The 14,268-nt window shown below is 34.3% G+C and overlaps 4 protein-coding genes and 2 long non-coding RNA genes across 7 annotated transcripts; 3 read left to right on the top strand and 3 right to left on the bottom strand.

The window, feature by feature from the left end:
* The first annotated feature begins 204 nt into the window (after positions 1-204).
* On the top strand, positions 205-2,013 carry LOC108488438 (peroxidase P7-like). The gene is made up of 4 exons (XM_017792714.2): positions 205-634; positions 726-917; positions 1,072-1,237; positions 1,477-2,013. Exons 1-4 carry the CDS (start codon positions 416-418, stop codon positions 1,860-1,862), a joined length of 963 nt encoding a protein of 320 aa, XP_017648203.1. The 5' UTR covers positions 205-415; the 3' UTR covers positions 1,863-2,013.
* A 252-nt stretch (positions 2,014-2,265) lies between these two features.
* LOC108487179 (peroxidase P7-like) lies at positions 2,266-3,773 on the top strand. Its single transcript, XM_017791447.2, has 4 exons — positions 2,266-2,588; positions 2,659-2,850; positions 2,919-3,084; positions 3,157-3,773. The coding sequence occupies exons 1-4, from the start codon at positions 2,349-2,351 to the stop codon at positions 3,543-3,545; spliced, it is 987 nt and encodes a 328-aa protein (XP_017646936.1). The 5' UTR covers positions 2,266-2,348; the 3' UTR covers positions 3,546-3,773.
* A 2,706-nt stretch (positions 3,774-6,479) lies between these two features.
* On the bottom strand, positions 6,480-8,018 carry LOC128282474 (uncharacterized). The gene is made up of 2 exons (XR_008272753.1): positions 7,612-8,018; positions 6,480-6,688 (listed from the first exon to the last, which is right to left on the bottom strand). It is a non-coding gene; the product is annotated as an uncharacterized LOC128282474 (long non-coding RNA).
* Positions 8,019-9,538: 1,520 nt separating this feature from the next.
* On the top strand, positions 9,539-10,243 carry LOC108487180 (uncharacterized). Its single transcript, XM_017791448.2, has 3 exons — positions 9,539-9,687; positions 9,778-9,871; positions 9,996-10,243. The coding sequence occupies exons 1-3, from the start codon at positions 9,639-9,641 to the stop codon at positions 10,096-10,098; spliced, it is 246 nt and encodes an 81-aa protein (XP_017646937.1). The 5' UTR covers positions 9,539-9,638; the 3' UTR covers positions 10,099-10,243.
* On the bottom strand, positions 9,547-10,728 carry LOC128282488 (uncharacterized). Of its 2 annotated transcripts, none has more exons than XR_008272766.1 (3): positions 10,518-10,728; positions 10,304-10,392; positions 9,547-9,608 (listed from the first exon to the last, which is right to left on the bottom strand). It is a non-coding gene; the product is annotated as an uncharacterized LOC128282488 (long non-coding RNA). The 2 variants fall into 2 exon arrangements; XR_008272765.1 differs by having other exon boundaries at positions 10,522-10,727.
* Positions 10,729-11,962: 1,234 nt separating this feature from the next.
* LOC108488605 (flavonol sulfotransferase-like) lies at positions 11,963-13,402 on the bottom strand. The gene has a single exon (XM_017792892.2). It carries the CDS (start codon positions 13,241-13,243, stop codon positions 12,236-12,238), a length of 1,008 nt encoding a protein of 335 aa, XP_017648381.1. The 5' UTR covers positions 13,244-13,402; the 3' UTR covers positions 11,963-12,235.
* Between the last annotated feature and the right edge of the window lie 866 nt (positions 13,403-14,268).

Below are 14,268 nucleotides of genomic sequence, written 5' to 3' on the forward strand. Positions count from 1 at the left end.
AACAAACCATTAACTTTGGACTAATATATCCAAAATTGGATTTATTTCTTAAGTGAAACCTTGTAATATATAAATAAATAAATAAAAAACAAAGTAATTGAAAGTGTTGTATTGGTATGGTAACTAGAATTGGATTTTGTAGGATCGAAAAGAAGGTTTGCATAATGTAAACATAAAATTTGTGGAGATATAAAGCTATAAACAAATTGCCATTACTTTTAAGGATTAACTCTAATTGAAATGATTAGTGTATGAAACTACTTATAACTTTTCTCCCCTTTTCTGTCAAATACCCAATCACCCAAGTATCTGAAGAAATTGAGCTATATTAGGCTTAAAAGCTTCCACTTTGTGTAGTTTTTAGTGTCCAGAAATAACCATTTTTTTCCTTTGAGATTTCACAGGACTGCATTCCATGGCTAAAGCTTGGTCCTTGTTACTTCTTCTTATCATTCTTGTCTTTGGTGCATTTGTTGAAGGCAGCCATGGAAGCAAACTCTCTCAAAATTACTACAAATCCACTTGTCCCCAAGTATTGTCCATTGTCAAAGCTAAAACCGAATCCACTTTAAAGAAGAAACCAAGGATGGGGGCTTCTTTGCTGCGGTTGCATTTCCATGACTGCTTTGTTAATGTGAGCATTGTTTCATAAACTTGTATTTTTTTTTTTTTTTTATGTCTTAGCTCCAATCTTCTGGCTGTTTGGTTTATGAAAATACCTGCAGGGTTGTGACGGTTCGATATTGTTGGACGATAACTCGACTTTTATTGGTGAGAAAACTGCACTTGCTAACAATAACTCGGCTAGGGGATTCGAACTTGTCGACGACATTAAAGCTGAAGTGGAGAAAACTTGCCCTGGAGTAGTTTCCTGTGCCGATATTCTTGCCATTGCAGCTCGTGACTCGACTGTCGTAGTAAGTCTGCATTTAAGTAGCAGCTGCAACGCGATGTTATGGTCGTTATTTGACGGTTTTGTTTTCTTTAACGTTGATGTTTATTGTAATTGACCGCAATGTGACTGTGAAAATGTCGGACCACCGCAATTAATGGCCTTTTTATCATTTGCAGCTAGGGGGTCCGTCATGGAAAGTTAAATCGGGGAGGAGGGATTCTATCACTGCTAGCAGGGCTGATGCAAACAAGTTCATTCCTGCACCCAGTTTCACCTTAAGTGCTCTCAAATCAAACTTCCATGCTAAAGGACTCTCATTGAAAGATTTGGTGGCACTTTCAGGTAATTAGACTCTTAACTAGGCAAATTCTACATTGTTTCGAGTTATGTTACTCTGATTCGGGTATATCCAATTTTTATAAGCTTTTTCATGTGTTCCCATATCTAAAAATGTGTCAATAAAGGTGTTTGATATGAGTACTTTAAGAATGAAGAAGAGTCCAAGTAAAATAGAGAAAGCACCGGAAGGCTTATACTTTTGTTTTGATTAACTACTGGTTTCATTTTGGAATGGTATGTAGGTGCACACACTATTGGCCTGGCAAGGTGCACAACATTTCGAGCACACATCTACAATGACTCCAACATTGATCCCTCATTTGCTAAGTCCCTGCAACACAAATGCCCCAGAAACGGAAAAGATAACATTCATCGACGCCTTGACTTACGGACACCGATTACTTTCGATAATTTCTACTTTCGAAACTTGTTGAAAAAGAAGGGTCTCCTCCGGTCCGATCAAGAGCTCTTTAACGACAAATCAGCCGACTCTCTGGTTAAAAAGTATGCCGCAGATTCTTCAAAGTTTTTCAAACAGTTCACCAAATCTATGATCAAGATGAGCAACATCAAGCCTCTCACAGGAAATTCTGGGCAAATTAGGATCAATTGCAGAAAAGTAAACTGAAAAAACATGGTGTTTGTGAAAGGATTATAGCTACTATTTTCGTTACAATTATCTTGCTTATTTCAGAACTTCAACAATAGCTGCTGTAGAACATCTGGTAAACTTATCAGAAACAGTGAAAACTTACTTTTACTTTCATGATTTGCTTAAAGATGCCTTCAATTCGAGTTGTTTGTAACATTGTTTATATCTGCAATCGTGATAGATGAGACGGGTCTTTAAGTTTATTATTGTTTATCAGTGTAAAATAAAACTTACTCAAAGGCAGCATTGGAGGCTAAAGGAACCTTAAGCTTTCAATAGAAGATCTTGAAAATAAAGAAAAAAACATCACAACAAACAAACGTACGTCAATCAACAGAAGGAACTTGGCAACCTACGTTACCTTATTTATACCTTCCACGTTTTTCCAAATCCTTATGTGAGAATTAACCCAAATCTTTACGCATTTACACACTATAAAAAGGGCCTCATTTTATTTCCAATATGATTGGCAACAAATTTGCATTAACCAACATGGCTTTGTTTCGTTCACTGTTACTAATTATTTTTATTGTTGCTGTTTCTTCATGTCAAACCAATGCCCAACTCTCTCCTAATTACTATTCATCCACTTGCCCGCAAGCTTTATCTATAGTGAAGGCCGAAGTTGCCGCTGCTATAAAGAACGAAACTCGCATCGGAGCTTCGCTGCTGAGATTACATTTCCACGACTGCTTCGTTAACGTGAGTACTCTTCATTTTTCTTGAAATACCTGTGTTTGACAATCCTACACTGAGCCTTCATGGTGAGCAGGGTTGTGATGGGTCGGTACTTTTGGACGATAACTCGACGTTTATAGGTGAGAAAACCGCGGTTCCGAACAATAACTCGGCGAGAGGGTTCAACGTCGTCGACAACATCAAAGCTCGGCTGGAGAAAGCGTGTCCTGGAGTTGTATCCTGCGCTGATATTCTCGCCATTGCTGCTCGTGATTCGGTTGTTCGGGTAAGTACACTTGGTACCTTATTGCAGTCAATAATGTTATGAATTGATCATTTTCGTGGTGTATGCAGTTAGGGGGTCCGTCATGGAAAGTAAGGTTGGGAAGAAGGGATTCGACAAGCGCTAGCAGAAGTGCCGCAAATACCTCTATTCCACCGCCCACCTCTAATCTAAGCGCTCTTATTTCAAGCTTCTCAGCTCAAGGCCTCTCAATAAAAAACCTTGTAGCACTTTCTGGTAATCCAAATGTCATTTTCGGATAACTACATTTTAGCATAGACACATCATGTTTCATTTTCGGATTCGCAGGTTCACACACCATTGGCCTCGCCCGCTGCACATCATTTCGGTCACACATTTACAACGACTCCAATATAGACCCCTCCTTTGCCAACTCGTTGCGACGGATTTGCCCGAGAAGCGGCAACGATAGTGTGCTCGCCCCTCTCGACCGTCAAACACCAACTTGTTTTGATAACTTATACTACAAGAATTTGTTGGATAAGAAGGGTTTGCTTCATTCAGATCAAGAGATCTTCAACGGAAGTTCTTTAACTGATGGTTTGGTTAAAAAGTATGCAGCCGATACTTCATTATTGTTCAAGGAATTTGCCAAGTCTATGATCAAGATGGGAAACATTAAACCTCTCACAGGAAATGCTGGGGAAATCAGAATCAACTGCCGGAAAGCAAATTGAAACATGTTTCCATACTTGCAAGAAATTTTATTTAAAAAAAAAAAAAAAGTTATCTGTCTGTTGTTTGAAGTGAGTGATTGAGATGTTCATATAATTTAAATTTGTACTATCCTTTTCTTTTTTTTTTTTTTTTCTCTCCTTCTTTTAATAAAATGTTTATGCAATAAAAGAGCACTTGTACCTGTAAGATTTTCGATTTCAAATAAAAAAATAATTAGAGTTTTTTAATTGGAGTTTATAGCTCAAGTTATCGAACAAGTTAAATTTGAATATTTCAATAATTGACTTAAATAGTTAACGAATCTAACTGAAGTTTATTTTAGAAGTATTAGAAACCTCAATTCAATCTTGACTTGAAAATCAAATAAAAGTAATTGAGTTCAAAGTTAAATATGAAAATCAAACTTATATTTTATCAAGCAAATGAAATTTAATTGAACTAAATCAAAAGAAATTCAAACAGTTCAATTTTTATATCTAACCAACTTCAAATTTTAAAATTAGAACTTACACCAAATATTTAAGTTTCAAACTTCTTATAACTTCACCTTTAACTCAGGCACAACCCCAATTAAAAATCAACCCAAAATCTTTCTATATATTAGCTTAAAATGAGTGTAAGAAGCATACTGATTTTTCTAAAGCTCAGGTTAACCCATCTTTGAAACAATTGAGCGAATTGAATGTTAGAGTTTCTCTATCAAAAAAGAAAAAAGAAGGATTAACTTTTACAGGATCCAATTGAATAGGAAGATTAGATGAGCAAAATAAGTTTACTTTGGAAACCGATGAAGAAAGCAGAAATATAATAAAATAAAGTAATGTTTTGCTTAAAATGAGCTCCAGTAACAATCCTTGGGTCCTTTACCACTTTTATTATAATAGAAAGAAAGGTATAACCCTGAGCTTATTTAGCCTCAGTATAGGGTAAAATGTTTCTTTCAGTAGGCTCCACCACTCATATCCAAGCAAACCACAAAACTACATATACTTATAATTAATATTAAATTTTATATAAATGTAATGGCTGATTGGCACAATCAAATTGTTGCTTGGCCCTTTGTTGCTTCCAATTTTCCTTTTCTAAAGTATACTTTTTTATGGAAATAGATGCCCGTAATATTATGCTTTACCTCTTCTACTAAAAAATTAGATAAATTAATTATTTCTTTTAAAATTTCACCTATTTTTTAAACAAAAAAATCGATTTAAAACAAAATTTCACTTATTTCACCTATTTACGGTTTAAAAATCGGTGTGTTTAATGAAATAACTGAACAATAATACGTGACATGCCACCTGTACACCATACTAATATATAAAAACTAATTTTAAAGAATAGAAATAGATAGAATTTTTAATAGGATCAATTTACTCTTTATTTTAATATATAAAAACTAATTTATTTATTTTTTAAATACAAAGAATAAAATATAATCTAACTCTTATTATAAGAGTCTTCATGATACTTTCATCGTACTCTTATAAAAATCCAAGAAAAGATTGAACACCCATGCCCGACAACAATCAAATCCGATTAACATAGGCCTAACCTGCATTATTGGTAGTACAACAGCAAAAGACTTGGACAATACAGGAACAAGACAAAAGTTTCCTGCCAGCATGATACCAATAATTCACAATTGAAAAAGGGAATCAAGCCCATGCTTTAATGCCAGTGTCGGTAGAGTATGCTTTTTTATGAACTACAGATTTGCTAGACATGGAAAATCTGTCAATCAAACACATTAAAAGCTACTCTAAACGGGTAGAAGTGTAGTCTAAACTATCATGGTGGTTGATTATAATTGGATGCACATTCGCTACTCGACCTACGATTGGGAAGACTTTCAAGCATTATATTACACCAAAAATTGTCAGTGACCATCCTTATGTTGTTCCGACTCTTGAATTTTCTACATGTTCCAATGCATCAAAACCAGTATCCAACAAGGGTAAGGATCCAATACGAATCTCTTAAGGACTCTCCCAATACCTGAAAAGCTTGAAAAAAAAATTGAACATACCCATGTTGCATACATACTCATTTCCAACCCTCGCAGTCGAATCAGAGTATCATAGCTCAACTTATCAATGAAATCGTGGGGTAAGTCGTGCTTGGAAGCATATACCTCACCGGCTTAGCCTTCTCTCAGTGTTGCTATCGTGGTGACATAACCAAACCACTAAGCTCAGCTTAAAACATATTTATCCAAATTATCTTAAAGGATTCATATCATTATGGAAGAAAAAAAGCTTCAAAGAGACCGAAGCAAGATATGACTTAATGCAAAAGCAATCATCAACATCAATGTGTAATAACTAATACTAGTGACGTAACTAAAGCAAAAAAAAAAAAAAAATTGTAGATAAAAAGAAAAAGGCATGATATCATTGTTTTGCTTCCAGAAACATGCTCCATCCGACTTTTGTGTTTAACACTTGAATTCCATTCCATATCTGTGTGAAAAATGCAAACTGATCTAAATGCCATAGCACAGCCTATAAACAAGCATTCATGGCATGTTAATGATTCAATAACAGGCAGAATGTAATCATTTTCGAGTTAAATTGATTCCATGAAGTGAAACGACAAATTGTCCATTGACACAGCATTTTGTTTGTCCTTTCTTCTTTTTCACCCCTAGTTGAGTAAAATGTTGGAATGTGAAAAGGAAAAGAACAATCTTACTGTCACCTGCCATTATCCGTATCCAAAAATTGTCGTGTTGACTCCAAGGGAAGAAATCATGACAGGAAGAAACACTGTACATATATGCATCATTTACTCAAACTTGGATGTGAGTGTTAAATAAAGGTATTTCAATTTTTCCAAGGTTTGGTTTTATGTAATTTGGAGAATCCTTGGAGTCATATTGTTATACCTATATCCATATATGCGTCAAACACAAATACATAAAAAAAGATGAAGAGTCAGAGCAACATAAGTTTTATATATAAGGTTGATAGAGAACTTCTAAATAAATTGTTTTAATGAAAGGCCAAAATCTCCCAAAGATGAATAGCATAATTATCCATTCAATACAAATTAAGAAACTAGGGGAGCTTTTAAGCTAACCTTTCAAAATAGCATTAGCCATGATTTGGAGATATCAATATCACCATCTCCATCCATCTTTTTCCTATATTAAAGACAAGGCGAAAAGACTTTTAGTAAATAAGGTAAGTGAGGGATAGTAAAGAAGAGAACAAGATACAAAGAGTAAAGAAGATTAAAAATCTAAATAAATAAGATCATATTTTCAATACCTAAATATAACATGCTATCACAAGACACAATAATTCAAATATCTTAAACTTTCATGTTCCAAAAGTCATTTTCTGAGTCCTCACAGGAACTTGGCTTAGAAATATAGACAAGAGGAAAACTTGGGCATCTAAAGCAAAACTGATTTAAAAGGGAATAACAGTCTTTCACTCTCATCACCTACCATCTCCTTCGAGACTCGATTACGTTAGGAAACAGAAGATATATGAATGAAAATTGATACAAAACAAATATGTGGAAAACCAGGGCATCTAAAACAAAACCATTTTAAAAGGGAGCAACAGTCTATCATTCTCATCACCTACCATCTCCCCCGAGACTCAATTATTATATGAAACAGAAGATATATGAATGAAAACTGATTAAAAAAAAATAAGCATTTGTTAACCAAGTTAGCAATTGTTTCATGCCCTTTTTTTTCTCTTTCTATTTTCTAATATCCAAACATATGGTCAAGCACAAGGTACCAAAAGAATAAACATTTGGAACATTTCATTGATCAAAGTTTTGGAGTCCTCGTCTTATAATTGTGGCCTAAACACTTAACAACCTATCAAGTTGAGAGTGAATGCTGAAAATCACTTCCATCTTCTATTTAGTTGTAAATATCTACTTACAACATTGAAATACCATTTGATTGCCTCAAGGACTAACATAAATCATCCAACTATGGTTTTAAGTTTGCTAACAATTTTTAAGTATCCTTTCCTTCTCGAGTAATCAAAGACTACAAAGCATCAAACCAACAAGAAATGCAGAGTGTTCAAAGAAACCCACCTTGAATCCGGCCTCGTTGTTTAGTGTGATCAACAACTCGTATATCGAAACCACAAAGTACAGTTTACATGAAAAACCCAGAAAACTAGAGAGAAAAAGTGGCTGAGAAAAACATAGATAACCAACATCACATAATTTTCAGACCACAGAGTGTATTCCATCTACTGCTTCTAAAAAATAAGTAGTTCCATAGATCAAAAACACTAATCAATTCACACGATTACTGTCTAGAATCTAAATAACCATATTCAAACAAATAATGTAGCTTGCATTGAAAATGAAGAAAATGAAACAATTAAAAGAACTACTAAAAACTAAATTAATAAAATCAACATCAATTAAAATTCATAGGCTTATTGTAGATGCAATTCTATTAGCTTAACTAAGCATAAAATCAAAACCCATTAAACTCTAATGCAGGAGAAATGTTAATTAATTCATTAAAAATAAAATTCAACATAAAAATGTTACTTAAAACCCAAAAAGCTTAATTGTAACAAGATGTTAATCAAGACATTAGTATTAAAACAACAAAAATAACATTCTCTCATGGACCAAAAACCCAAATTCAAGAACTAAAAACCCTAGACCACCCAGACTCGAAAATCAAAACCCACTTAAAACATACAAATATAAAACAGAGGAAGAAAAAACCGAGAACCAATCAAAATTACATGAAAAAAAGGCATTTTTTAGTGATGTAGACGGCGTGGAGCTAGCGTTTGCCTTTTGTTACTCTGATTTTTTCTCGTCCTTGTTCTTGTCATTTTTATTGTTGATGATGGATTCAGTGGCAGTGAAGTTGGACTTAGAAGTAGGATAACTAATGGAGTTTTCTGAGAGGGTTCCTTTTGCTGGTTTTACTTCTTCGTTTTGTTAATGATGATTCAGTTTCTTTCATCTTTCTCTTCTTTCCAGAGAAATCTGAGCGTGGGTTTTGTTTTATAGAGTGCATTGATGCAGCTGGTTTTGAGTTGGCGGGAAAATTCAGTTAATATAGCCATGAAAATGGAGGGATTCTGGAAAGGATGGAATTATTGAGGAACCGTTGAAAGCTCTGGACGCTGCTCCAATCCAACAAGTTATTGGATTCCTAAGACACAACCGCCGACATTTTCAAAATCGAATGCTTTTGGGCCAATTTGGTTACCGTATATATGTCAAATGCCAAAGCAAAGCTAAATTCTAAACTATTCTGTTGCCATGGATGAAGCCCAATGTGCTTCAGTTTGTAATATTTGTTGGCTTCTCTCAGTGTTCTTAGCCCACATCTATAATAAAGTTGAGGGTTAATATAATTTTTAATCCCTAAACTTGGTAATTAGGTCTACTTTGATATTTGTATTTTTTTTAGGTTCACTTTGTTACTGAATTTAACAATTAAGTTCATTTTGGTCTTTTAACTTAAATTCCATCAAGATGTGAGAACGTGGCACTCTAAGATCGTACCACATCATCATCTAAATATTTTAAAAAAATATATTTTTTGTATTTTTCAAGTGTGGATGTATCATAATCTCAAAATATTATGTCATCAAACTTTTACATATATGAAATTGAGGCACAAAATTGAACAAAAAGAAACACATCCAAGATATTTGTGTTAAAATCAAAATGAATTTATTAGTTGAGGAGGACTAAACAACTTTGATGTTTGGTGAGCTAATCAAAGAAAATAGTAATTCCCACTGCTGCTAACACCACCACCTGCTCAAAGTGAGAAATATCTTAGCTCCTAGTTTTTTAGTTCAGGTCCAAATGCTAATGGCCCACAGGATCTACGCACATGTCAAAAAAGTAAAGACAGGAACAAAAACCAGCCAACAGGTGAGAAAGCCTCTGGTTTAACCTTATCCAATGTTCCAAGAGATAGTGAAAACCTCAAATCCAGGGGCCACATGCACCGCATTCCCAACAAAAGCACACGTTTCAACATCATCTCACTTTCTCTATAAATTACTTGCCCTCTTCCCTTTCAATCTTAGCTTCACACATAACTAGCAAAAACAGATAGTAACCAGAAAAACATGGAGGCATTTCAGTCTTGGGTTTCAGAACACAAGCTCACTAACATTGGTCAGTTTAAGATTTAATTCCTTTTGTTTCATTGTTTTTTTCTGGATGTTCATTTTTTTTGTTGATATGGTGCAATATTGGATCCTGCAGGTGCAGTTTGGGCATCTGCAATTGGGGCATCGTTGGCTTATAACAGCCGTGGAAATAGCCCTCTTAAGCCAAGTCTGAGGCTTATTCATGCAAGGTTTATACCATTTTTCTTTCTGAAACCTGATTAAACTCAGCTTAGCATGCATACTTCTATCAGTATTTTTATGTCAGATACTGCTGATGATGATGATGATGAAAATGTGTTTGATTTGATGTAGGATGCACTCACAAGCCTTAACACTGGCCGTGCTGTCTAGTGCAGCAGCTTACCATTACTATGAAAAAAGTACCAGTAACCAAGAGAAGGTCACCAATGCCTAGACCAGATTCATAGCTCATAATAGCTATATTATGTAACATTGAAATCTTGATTATTAGTGGTTTGATGATGATGAAAAAATCGAAATTAATGATGTATCCTTTCTTTCTTTTTTTCTGAATGTGACCTTTGATTGGTCTTTTATCATTCTACTTTCTAGTTTCTTTTAATAATATCACCAAGTTGAATGAAAGGAATATAACGTACCAGGTTAATTCTAGGCACTTGGATTGGAGTGTGAATAATTTATGCAAGCATTGAAGCAGCTGTATCATTTCTTCCCATAGATGCCATTTCTAATAACAAACCGACAAGAAATGCAGGCAGCAATTGAAAAGAAATAAACAGAAGGGAAAGAATGAATCGATAGAAACCGAAAAAGCAGTGATATCAATCTTTAACTAGAAAAGAAAAAACAAACCAACATTTTCTTCTCAACCCTCATCTTCATTTCTTGGTGAAATAAAGAATAGCTTACAGCAAATATCCATGGTGATCAAAGTTCATGGAATTCCCCTCTCTACATGCACTGCACGCGTCTTGCTTTGCCTATGCGAGAAAGGCCTCCAATACAAGCTTGTCCCGGTCGATGTCGAAAATTCTGCCCACAAAAAACCACCTTATTTATCTCTAAATGTAAGGCTATTAACCATTGGGGTTGATGGGTCAGGTTGGTTTAGGTTGGGTTCAGCTTCATCTCTTATATACTAATTGTTTAAATTCGGCCCAAACATAAACATGATATTTTATCAAATCACCTTCATATTTATAAATAATTAATTTGTTTATAAAATTGTGATTTCCATTTACATATTAAGCAACATAATCCAAATGTTTTTTTAGTTAATGATAGCCCTTTGGCCAGATACCGGCATTAGAAGATGGACATGTCAAGATCTTTGGTAAGATTCATTAATTCTTTAAAAAAATTGTTTTTTTGTTGATAATTTGTATGAATTCCATTGAAAACCAGAATCAAGGGCAATATGCAAATACTTGGCACGCAAATATAACGAAACTAGAATCACCATCGATCTTTTGGGTTCAAGTAGTTTAACGGACTCCACCCTTGTGGATACATGGATGGAAGTGGAGTCTCACCAATTCAACCCTCCAACGCAAGCATGCACTCATTCGCTAAATGTTTGTCAATCCAATATACGGGGTCGCCCCTGACGAGAAGATCATCGAGATCGAATTGCGGAACCTAGCCAAAGTTCTCGATGTCTACGAGGAAAGGTTGTCGGAATATAAATATCTCGGAGGAGATTTCTATAGCATGGCCGATTTGCACCATATTCCTTACCTTGTTTATTTCATAAGAAGCTCTAAATCGTCATTTGTAACTAGTCGGCCTTGTGTGAATGCTTGGTGGAATGATATTTCATCAAGACCTCTGCATCGGTTAAAGTTGTGGAACTCATGAAACTTTAGATTTTATTTTCTTTTGATGAGATTTAATAAGGAAAAATATGTATGAATAATCAACTTTTTTTTAACTTCGTCAATTAACTAATCAAAATTAGTTTTTTTTTTGTTGTCTATTTCCGTGTGACTTATATGTATTATATCGATTTGGTCACAATTTTAAAAACTTAACCCTAAAATGCATCCTTTCCCAAAATATTAGTTCTGCTCAATAATCTGTAATTAGCTTGGCCGTCCTAAAGACAGATTACAATTACTTTGAGAAACCCATGATTTGGTAGCAATTGCAGAGGCTGAAGGGTAAAAATGAGAGCAAAAGTTTAAGTACCAAAATGGTAAAAGAGATATAGTTTAGGGGGCAATTTTTATATTAAACATTTTATTTAAAAGTAGAATGATTACAGTACTTTAACCTTTTATATTATGTGTTGACGTAGATTATGAAAAGTTGAAGATGGATTAATTTAATCATCAATTCATACAGAAAACATACGACACCTGCAATATCAACATGTCGAAAATGACAAATAACTTGAAAACCCTTGCCTTGCAACTTCAAACAACACGTTGAAATGCAACCCTGCAATTTCAACAGGTAGAGAAAAGCAATGCTCGAAATTTGCAGCCATTATTCAAGCAGCAAGCTCAGATTTATTCAAACCCTAAAGAGTGCAAGATAAAAAACTAGTAACTGGAGCAGGTTTTAGTGGTTTAATTGGGTTCACGAAATGTGAACCCTGACCCACTTAGCTTTTCTTCCATGATGTTGTCCAGTTTCTCTCCCATCTCAGAGGTGAGATAGTTCATCCAGTCCCCGATCTTCCCTTTTCGGAAGTAAACATTGTTATTAATTCCCCTTTCAGCATCTCCATATTTCCCATTCTTGTTGATCTCCAAGCTGCTCAGATTTTGTAAGCTGCATAAGTTGACAAGTTTCTCCACTGACCCTTGTTTTTCTTCCTCGAAGGAGAAAGGGTACCCCAAGCACTCAGCCAACCTTTTCACCTCAGAAATGGTGTCTGTCAATAGATTTTCATATCTCATGAAATGGACCTTTTCTGGGTTTTCTTGGCTTGCTTTCCAGTACCCCAAAACATGGTCCCAATAAGGACCGAAATTTGATTTTCCTTGGGAATACAACTCAAAGGCAACATCAATGGGGAGATCAGGGTTGTTGTTGATTTTTATACCCCTTGCAAAGTGCCACAAGGAAACAAATGCATCTTTAGGATCCCTGCAAATATAGACCATTTTACAACCTGAATGGAGGATGGATTTAGGCAAAGCAGTGTAAGGCAGGTGAGTGGCCACAAGAGGGAGCCTGCCTTCATCGGATTGAGCAGTTGGATTCTTGATGAGATCCTTTTCCAAGAACATGATGCACTCATGGGGGACCTTGTTGAGCAAGAGTTTGTTGTTGGAGTTATCATTTCTAGTGACGATTGCGACACTGAGGGCCTTAAGCCAAGTGTTTCCCGTCTTGGGAGCACTACACAAGAAAACATCAGTAGCTTGAGCCTTGAAATGGTGTTGAGCAAACATGGCTCCTTCGAGGTGAAGAGGGAAGCACCAAAAACCTTGGTAGAAACAAAGATGCTGGAAAACTTTCCACCCATTTTCTGTAGGATGAGTGGAGATGATCTCTTTGAATGATGGTGGTGGTGGACTGCCATTTTCATCCTTACAGCTTTCACAGGTAGTAGAGAGATTGAGCGCCATATCAGACCAACCTCCAAAAAAAAAAATAAACTCAGAAACATTAAGACACTAGCAAAGTCCAAAATGTTTAGTTGAATACAAATTCTCAACTGGAATGAAAAGGACTTATTCGGGTTAAATTAATCTGCAGGCCAGGACTGGAATACATATATATAAATTTATCTCAAATGTAACATATAGGGACAACCATATAAATCTATATTTAAGTAATCTCATCTCGCCTAGAAATATGATGAAAAGATTGTATTTTGCTATTAAAAAATAGTAAACTAATCTTAACATATTAGATTAATAGGTAAATTAATTATTTTATTAAAAATTTTATTTATTTTTATTGTTAAAGATTTAATTTTATAGGTTAGAATAAGATACAAATGACACATCGATATCATTGGATAAATATTACGCATTAAATTTTTAACTATATAAATTAATAAATTATTTAATAAAAAATCAACTCTTTAGTTTAATATATATAAATTTATTTATTTATTAAATAAAAATAAATATTCCTACATTATAATTTTACCTACCATTCCCGTTGGGCAATAAAAGACAATCCTATGATTCTTTTGGTTTTTTCCACCAAAAGCATAAGTTTTTCAGAGAATCCGATTTAGTTTAAAAAGGCTAAATGTTGATAGTCAAATTTATTAAATTTTTTAGAATTAAAACTAAAATAATGAATTTTGTAAGTATTGAGGGCTAAATATGTTAAATTTGTTATGTTTAGGATCCTATGATTCTTTTGGTTTTTTCCACCAAAAGCATAAGTTTTTCAGAGAATCCGATTTAGTTATGTATCAGTGAATAATGCTTTTATCCATCGGCTTTTTCAAATTATCTTTTTACTCCCTTGCTTTTATGCTTTTACCAATATTTTTGGCATTTTTGCTTTCACCCATTTATAAGTTACACTTATACATAGGGTTATTAAAATGATCGGTTTAGTTAATATATAAATTAAATTATTATTAATTGAATTATTCAAAATATAAAAGATTTTAACTATTAATTGAATTAAA

This window comes from Gossypium arboreum, chromosome 10 (assembly GCF_025698485.1).
Source record: "Gossypium arboreum isolate Shixiya-1 chromosome 10, ASM2569848v2, whole genome shotgun sequence".
Taxonomy (NCBI): Eukaryota; Viridiplantae; Streptophyta; class Magnoliopsida; order Malvales; family Malvaceae; genus Gossypium; species Gossypium arboreum.

Coding starts and splice junctions, on each gene's coding strand:
- LOC108488438 (XM_017792714.2), top strand. CDS start 416: ATGGCTAAAGCTTGGTCCTTGTTACTTCTTCTTATCATTCTTGTCTTT. Junction 635..725: donor TCCATGACTGCTTTGTTAAT/GTGAGCATTGTT, acceptor AAATACCTGCAG/GGTTGTGACGGTTCGATATT. Junction 1,238..1,476: donor AGATTTGGTGGCACTTTCAG/GTAATTAGACTC, acceptor AATGGTATGTAG/GTGCACACACTATTGGCCTG.
- LOC108487179 (XM_017791447.2), top strand. CDS start 2,349: ATGATTGGCAACAAATTTGCATTAACCAACATGGCTTTGTTTCGTTCA. Junction 2,589..2,658: donor TCCACGACTGCTTCGTTAAC/GTGAGTACTCTT, acceptor CATGGTGAGCAG/GGTTGTGATGGGTCGGTACT. Junction 2,851..2,918: donor CTCGTGATTCGGTTGTTCGG/GTAAGTACACTT, acceptor TGGTGTATGCAG/TTAGGGGGTCCGTCATGGAA.
- LOC108487180 (XM_017791448.2), top strand. CDS start 9,639: ATGGAGGCATTTCAGTCTTGGGTTTCAGAACACAAGCTCACTAACATT. Junction 9,688..9,777: donor ACACAAGCTCACTAACATTG/GTCAGTTTAAGA, acceptor TGGATCCTGCAG/GTGCAGTTTGGGCATCTGCA. Junction 9,872..9,995: donor CTGAGGCTTATTCATGCAAG/GTTTATACCATT, acceptor GATTTGATGTAG/GATGCACTCACAAGCCTTAA.
- LOC108488605 (XM_017792892.2), bottom strand. CDS start 13,243: ATGGCGCTCAATCTCTCTACTACCTGTGAAAGCTGTAAGGATGAAAAT.